Source organism: Bison bison, unplaced genomic scaffold (assembly GCF_000754665.1).
Source record: "Bison bison bison isolate TAMUID 2011002044 unplaced genomic scaffold, Bison_UMD1.0 scf7180017864364, whole genome shotgun sequence".
NCBI classification, from domain to species: domain Eukaryota; kingdom Metazoa; phylum Chordata; class Mammalia; order Artiodactyla; family Bovidae; genus Bison; species Bison bison.
The window spans coordinates 1184854-1193224 of NW_011494936.1; the positions used below are offsets into that span (position 1 = coordinate 1184854).

General features: G+C 35.3%; 1 protein-coding gene across 4 annotated transcripts in view; it reads left to right on the forward strand.

Annotated features, from left to right (window-relative positions):
• Positions 1–7935, forward strand: part of MPP6 (membrane protein, palmitoylated 6 (MAGUK p55 subfamily member 6)) — a 136093-nt gene extending 128158 nt beyond the window's left edge. For 3 of the 4 annotated variants that reach the window (XM_010855366.1, XM_010855364.1, XM_010855367.1), the window contains one exon: positions 1507–7935. In XM_010855366.1, coding sequence (XP_010853668.1) covers positions 1507–1683 — 177 coding nt within the window. In that variant the 3' untranslated portion in view covers positions 1684–7935. The remainder of the gene's footprint in view (positions 1–1506) is intronic. The other variant, XM_010855365.1, reaches the window with a different exon arrangement.
• Positions 7936–8371: the final 436 nt, after the last annotated feature.

Genomic DNA, 8371 nt, shown 5'->3' on the forward strand with positions numbered 1-8371 from the left:
TTGGCATAGTCAATAAAGCAGAAATAGATGTTTTTCTGGAACTCTCTTGCTTTTTTGATGATCCAGCGGATGTTTGCAATTTGATCTCTGGTTCCTCTGCCTTTTCTAAAACCAGCTTGAACACCTGGAAGTTCACGGTTCACATATTGCTGAAGAAGAATTTTGGAGAATTTTGAGCATTACTTTACTAGTGTGTGAGATGAGTGCAATTGTGCAGTAGTTTGAGCATTCTTTGGCATTGCCTTTCTTTGGGATTGGAATGAATACTGACCTTTTCCAGTCCTGTGGCCACTGCTGAGTTTTCCAAATTTGCCGACATATTGAGTGCAGCACTTTCACAGCATTATCTTTCAGGATGTGAAATAGCTCAACTGGAAATGTCATTTAGGTAGGTTAAATGTCATTTATTCATATGTAGAGTCACTCTGTCTAAGGTAGGTCTCTTAAAATTCTTTGTTCCTGGTTGGTTTCTTTCATAGTACTTACTACAACTTGCAAGTTTTTGTTTATTTGCCCTCTTATTTGTCTCCTCCAGTAAATGGTAAGAACCCATTCCGTCTTATTCACTGTTATACCCATGGATTATGAAACAGACATTTTAATAGGAACTTAATGAATATTTGGAGAACCTGTAGAAGTATTGTGAAATTTAAAACAGTTTAATGAAAAGCTTTACTTGCTCATGAAAAAACCTGTTCTTTACTTATTCTCCCTAAATATTCCAGAATGACTAGAAGTATTTTATGAAATATAAACAATAATGAAATATATAACAAATTAAAGTGTGTGTGTGTTTGTTGTTGTTGTTGGGGGTGGGGAGCATGTAGTCTTCAAACTGTTCTTCTGAGATTCTCTTTCTTAGAGAAAGGCAGTAAATTTGGCATTGAGCTTAACAGCCACTGAAATTTGGGTTCCATGATTTACAGACTCCATAAAGTAAAAATATTTTGAGAAGAATGATGTAGTCGGGCTGTGCTGTGCTAAGTTGCTTCAGTCATGTCCTGTTATTTGAGACCCTATGGACCATAGCCCACCAGGCTTCTCTGTCCCTGGGATTCTCCAAGTATGAATACTGGAGCGGGTTGTCATGCCCTCCTCCAGGAGATCTTCCCAACACAGGGATCAAACCTGCATCTCTTGCATCTCCTACATTGGCAGGCAGGTTCTTTACCACTAGTGCTACCTGGAGGCTAGAGACCTACAATAATTCCTTATTACTTTGGATTTCACCCTAAGATTATTGTCAATAGTCCTTTAATTAGGAATCTTCTCTTAGTATCAGTGAAACAGAAGACACAGAATACTCAAAATGCAAACATGAATGCAGCTTTAATGACTGGATATGAACAGATGGTAATATATTTTTTAGCACTCTATGTAGATTAGATTTTGAGGATTGATATCACACTCAAATATCCATCCTAGTTACTTCTTCTTTCATTTTGAGTTGATTGTGAGCAATAAGTATACATTGTGTAAACTTTTCCTCTTGAAACTCTTTGCCAGGACTCTGACTTGAAGAAAACAGTGGATGAAAGTGCACGGATTCAGAGAGCGTACAACCACTATTTTGATCTGATCATCATCAATGACAATCTAGACAAAGCCTTTGAGAAACTTCAGACTGCCATAGAGAAACTGAGAATGGAGCCACAGTGGGTCCCAATCAGCTGGGTTTACTGATGATTCAGTAAGGTTCACAATTCAAATAAACTTTCCAAAAAGTGACTGCAACAGATAAACCTACTGAATAAATACATGCACAGATAGAAGATATCTGCCAAGTCCAGGCATTTTTATTGTGTAGATTGAAATACCAGTACACTATTCTGAATTTTTATATAAAATGTGGTTGAGAAGGTGTACTAATATATAATTTATCTTAATTTTTCTAACTTTTTATGGATAATCTTTCTATTCATATCACATAAAGAAATGCGTTGAAGCATTTTGTATATGTTTTGATTTAGTACCCTTGCCTTTTTCATCCAAGGAATTTTCAAATCATTCACTCTAACATTGGTCTCACATTTTCACTGTGATAATGAATACTTGAAATAGTTTTGTAAAGCTGTCATTTAGTTCAGTATTTAGTGAAGGGTCAGCTACTCTTATTAGGAAAAAATAATGGTTTATTGGCCTTCTTTCCTAATATATTCAATTTCTTACAGAAGCAGAATTTTAATGTCAGTGCTACAGCTAGTCTACCACCATCCAAATCTGACATCAGAAGTCTGCTCAGTGCAACATAGCTTCATTATTTCAGAGTTGTACGGCTATCCGTTCTAATTTATGCAGCTATGTTAGTTTTTTCCCTTCATGCTCTCTCTCGTGAAAAAATGAAGAGCAGTACCTTGCACTCTCATTCGTTGCAGTGACGGGCTGATGCTTCGTTAACATGTACACGGCGAGCGAGGCCACACCGGCCGGGAGAGTGCCTTATCCTGCAAACCTTGTAACAGAATGACTCTGGGAGCTGATCCATTGTAAAAGTTTAACTGATGAAAGTGTACCTATTGCTTTATACAGTTTTCTATTAGGATATGATCAGCAAGCAAATGTATCATGCCTCTGAAAATTTCTGTGATGCTGAAAAATGCCTCTCAGTTTGCAGTTGGGGGTTTATGTGAACAATCAGTTTGCTTTTTGAAGTGTGATGTGATCATTAGGGTATTTTTTCAGTTTGTTGTGTTGTGAACCAAATCCATTGAACAATTTATGAAATTTGGAAAAAATTGTCAAATGTTTTATCTCACTAGACTACATATATATTATATAATATGTACAGTGTATGTATTATATAATATGTATTAAATAATGTTTTATATATTTTTTTACATTTGTTAGGAAATGTACTTTTTGTTTAGGAAGTAAACTTTTTGATTAGGAAAACAGTTCTCCTTCTTTAGATACATTAATATATACAAATTTCCAAAATTCATCTCAGTTAATATCTTCCTTTAGGATTCTTTGATGGTATAAATTCTTCTAAAGTATATTCAGAGATGCAGATTATTGTTTAACTAAGTTAGCCATATTTTATACTGCTGCTAGCTTTTCACATAAACAGTATTCACACTTAACAGGTTAGGTGCTTAAACTTTGATGATCATCTTTGTCTGGTGGTAGACACCAGACCCCTGGCTGCTGAAATTTGTTTTCCCCTCAGCTAAGCTGTCACATGGAATGCTAGCCCGGAGGACTCAGAGGGAAGAGAAAATACATGGTAATAAGCAGCAGGCACTGTTCTTTTTCACAATGAAACCAAACACCCAAGTAGCTGTATGGAGGTTCGTTGTCCTAGAATAGGAAATTGGTAGCAAAATGGATCATACCCTTTAGTAACTTTGGTAACTTTTAAACCACGTACATTTACATCAAAGTCTTGGCTTCTCAAAGATGAATCAAAGCACAGTGTCGAGATGATGTCCCATGACTTAGCATCTCAACACACTGTAAATTTTAAGAGAAATTTTATTTTCACATTCTCAGGAAGTATGGTGTCTTCTGCAGTGTGCCTTCATGCTGCTGCCTGCCGCCTCTAGGGGATCACTGGAGCCGCTGCCTGCAGCCTCTAGGGGATCACTGGAGCCGCTGCCTGCAGCCTCTTGGGGATCACTGGAGCCGCTGCCTGCAGCCTCTTGGGGATCACTGGAGTAGCTCAAGAAGTCTATCCACAAGATATTTTACCCATCGACACAACAGAGATGGTTTTTACATCAGACATATTTTAGGCCTTATCACATGGTATAAAGTGCACATTATTTAGAAAACAGTCTACACTTGAGTTATTTCTATTATAAATGGTATTCATGACTAACTAGTTTATACACATGAGATTCCTCCTAATATAAAATGGAACAATGCAGTTGATTTCATTTCCATCTAGATGCCAGAGCCGAAAAGAATCAATTTATAGCAAAGTTCATCTATTTCAATAAAGAGTCATTGAACTTGAAAGTGAAGTCCCATCTGGTTCTGTAGAAACCAGCAGAGCTCTGCTGGGGCAAGAAGTCCCAGAGGCCCCAGAATTCTCCTATAGCAATGACAGTATAGTTGTGATCAAGGGAATGTGAACTTCTCCTGTAGGGAAGGTCTAAGATAACTAGCTTTACTGAAGAGAAAATAGCTTAAGGTGACATTAAAAATATTGTTAAAAATATGCGTGCATATGCTTTTGGGAAACAATGTGCCAACATAGTAATGCACCTGAGGATTCCTTGTAGACAGGTGAGCATCCACATTCAGCATTCAGGGCATGATTATTTATATACAGCTAAATATTATATATATTTTTAAATATACAAATATCCCATATCCATAGAGTTGATGTCCCTGGATAAGTCATTTAACTGTAACTAGTGTAATAAATGTGATGCACTCAAGTAGAATTTTTCCTTTTATTATAACCAAGCCTTGATTATGCAGTTTCCATTTCTGTTTGATATTTGGATAGTGTCAAGTAAAATACTATCCAATACATCAGACTTTGTTTACTTTTACCATACAACTGCTGAACATAGCTTTCTAAGGTAGAAATCATATCATAAACCCAGTACAGCAATAGTAGCCTGAACCCTAGATTCTAGAATCTAGTAAATTTAATATAATAGCTTATAAGGACAAGTTTTCTTTAAAAGAGCAAATTGGATATTAACACAAATTTAGAAAAGAATTCAAATTAGCAATAAAATGTTAGTGTAGCATTATAGACTATGGCCAGGTACTGACTGCTTTGACTGTAATATCCCAGTGACCATAGAAGATGATCTTTGTTTTAAAGAGTCATTTAAATTTGTACTTGTTTTTATGGATAACAACAAGTGTCACAATCCAGTGATTGGGGTTGATTTTTCAGATGGATAGCCATGGCGTTAGGTATAATTATTTTAAACTGGTAAATATTAAAGTTTTGAAAATTGGTCTACTTAACATTGTACTTTTATGACTTCTGAAACAACACCCCATTTTCCAGGAACCACAGGCTAGGGAGCCAATAATTTTATAGTGATGAGTCTTTATACTACATATGGAAAAAGCAATCCTGAAGTTTTCTGTATATAGCTAGCAGGTCATTTTTTAAATGTTTGAGTCATCATATATATAATATATATATATACAGCTATGTGTATAATATGTAAAATTCTCCCAAGATATATGGATAATAATACGAAAATGTTCACTATGTAATTATAACTAATGCTCTTACATTTTTAATTATTTCCAAATTCTTAGACATTATGAAACTTTTCACATAGTTTTCAGAGGCTCTGGTTTTACTTTGAGGCAGATACTAATCCCCTTTCTGAAAAATATATTTGGAATTAAGCTCAGAAAGGTATTCTATTTTCTTAGGGAAAAAGGACAGAGTCATGGATGGAAACCTCCTGGGAAATACTTATTTAAACCTTCAAATGAATTTGAGATATGGTTCAGGCTTAGAGATTATAGTACCTGCCCTTCTCTTGGATTTGTTGTGAGAATTCATGTAATAACATCTGTAATGGATTTGGAGTTCTTAGGAGAAATTCAGTATTTTAAATAACAGGATTATTGTATATAGAACAAGTTAATATTCACAAACTTTTAAGAATACAATTGAGTAATAATTCATATCATTTTTTACATATACATTATATGTCTGAAGAAAACAATTCTATAATTTTCTTAAGGTAAGATTATTTTTAACTGCATTTTTGCTAGCTTCAAGTTTTATTTTTAGTGTTTTCCATAATTTACCATATTACTTTGTGTGTTTCTGGAATGACTTAGTACACAGAATCAAAAATGAGTCCTTAAAACACTAGAAAGTGAAGGAATGATGCTATTTCATTTCTAAGATAAGACTTTAAAAGCATGATTTGCACTACTTCTGCAGTACACTGCACTGCATTCTTTAAAATAGTCTCTCTTTTTATAAAAATAGAGCTGGTGCACTTCTACTGGCTGAGATCCTAATTATGACTCCTGACCATATGACCACTGAGAAAATTTACATCTCCCTTTTAATAATACACTTGTTAAATAAGGCTAACTTAATATTTATCTTCACCGTAATTTATAACTCTGATGAGGTAAATGGTAAATTGGAAATTCCTTATTAAGCTACTTTATCTGTTTATTATATATATTCATTTGCCCTGAGTTGGCTTATTTTTTAGTTCTTTTAAAGTGTACCTCTCTTGGAGGTAACATAGTGATAGGTGCACACCATTTAGAAATTCTGCCTTCAGTTTTAAAACAGCTGTGAGGATGTTGTTCCAGCCTGAAAGAGGTTGTGTTCTGGTCTCTTAGTGGCTTGGTCAGGAGGTCTTGAGTTCAGAATCCTTTTCTAAGTCCAGACCTTTAGGAAATCCTCCTCCTCACCAACCAGACCACTCACAAGTCAAACAAAATTTAAGTAAGCAATCCAGTACTCTTATTACATCTGAAGACACTCTGATCTTTGCCCCTTAAAGCTGCGTACCTTATTCTTCTGCCTGAAATTTATCACTGCAGCCCTATGGTTCAACCCATAGTATTAAGTTTAAAAGGCATTTGTTTCTTTAAAAGGGGAAACATATTCAGTTACCTCCAGTTGGGGGACCACGAATCCAATAGGACTGCCTTTTTTTTTTAGTTTTGTTCTCTACCTGCTTCAGGGCCACTGGCTGATACTGCAGTGCTATGAGAAATCTGACTTGCCTCCATACACCAAAGCTGACCAGAAGCAACAATTCTTTTTTTTTCCCCCTACCAGCTTTAATTGTTTTCTAATCTCCAGCACAAACTGAATGAACACATCTACAGATGATGTAAATGCCACTTACAACTTGGCAGATTAAATGACTTAATGCTTGTAAATCTGTCTTGAGTCCCAGTGAATAAGTACTGTTACTAACACAGAGCAAAAGCCAAAAGGTCTTATTTTAAAAGTTGGGGATAAATATCTTTATTGCACTTTAGTCACAGCAACCCAGGGTAGAAACATACAAATATGACAAACTATGCCTGAAACTTAACCTTCTTCACATCAGTCAAGGAGGCCTGGGAGCTTGGAGGATGAGGGAAACTCTGCTATATATATTATTACCATCACTAAACCATAAGTCATTACCAATTAAAATATGTGGTTCTCGTCTTATTCTTAAATACAAGAGGCAGGCAGTGATGTGAGTAACCTTTGCAGACTTTGCAGAACATACTTTGTTCTGATAGACATGGTCTAACTGAGAAATGCCTTAGTCTTTTTAGTGGAACTTGATTTGAGGAATAGCTGATCTCCATCTGTAACTGAAATACAAGGTAAATACTTCTTTTGGCTGTGTGTTCTCTTTAAAAAAGAACTGCTGATTCCTGTTTCTTCAGTAACATTGATGTTTAAGAAAATGTTATCTTGGATTTTGCTAGAAGAATGAACACTGGGGTTCAGCATCTGGTATACTTTCCACATGTTATGTTAGCTCTATTAAGAACCCATGATGAAAATTTGATGTGAGGACTTTGGGTGTTTTTCCCCCCATTTCATTTTGGTATATTTTTGTTTCGAACACATATGCATGCTCTTTTTAACCTCTAGTCTGTGAAATGATGGTAGAAGAGATTTTTTTTTTTAATGGAGGGCAAAATACTTGTTAACAACCAAAAAATTAAAGCTGAACAAGCTGCTAAAGGTGAAAAAGTTTAAAAATAAAATTAATTGCTACTGCTTTCCAAGTAATTGTATTACTAGTACCTGTACAAAAGAAACATTTTTGCTGTCCTTGTATAAATAAAATCTACCTGCAGTACAATTAAGTATTGACTTCTCAGCAACTGTCCCTGTAAATTTTTCTTTTCGCATATTAATATGTTGTCCAAAATGAAATTTACTGAAATGTTCAATCTGTGAGACTGCATACTCCTGGTAAAATATTTTTGTATATATAAAGAAATAAATACTTAATATTGGGAAAATGTAGTGTTTCATTTCTAGGTAGAAATAAGGCTTGAAGATAATAAAATATAGAAGGTATCAGGTGAGTTTGGGCAGTTTCTTTGAACTGCTAATCATCTTTGTTAAAAGCTTCTAATGTCAGATTTTTCCCACCAAAATTTATAAATTTTTCACCTGCCTCCCTTTTGTTTTTTAACAAGGAAACCCTAATTATTGTTTCATCTGTCCCAGCCCAAAGATTCCATAGCTTTCAAAGACGACTTAAAGAATTCCAGAGACAGGGAAGATTAAAATACAGGATCAAGAGAAGACCTCTACGCTTAGATGGCATGAATACTAGGGCCATTTCCCAGTTAGCCAAGAAAAGAAAAACCCTGGTGGGAAAGACAACGCCTTCTGTGGCACATAGCTCAGCCCTGAGGTCTGCTATGAGAAGGGGAGGAGGACCCACTGGAC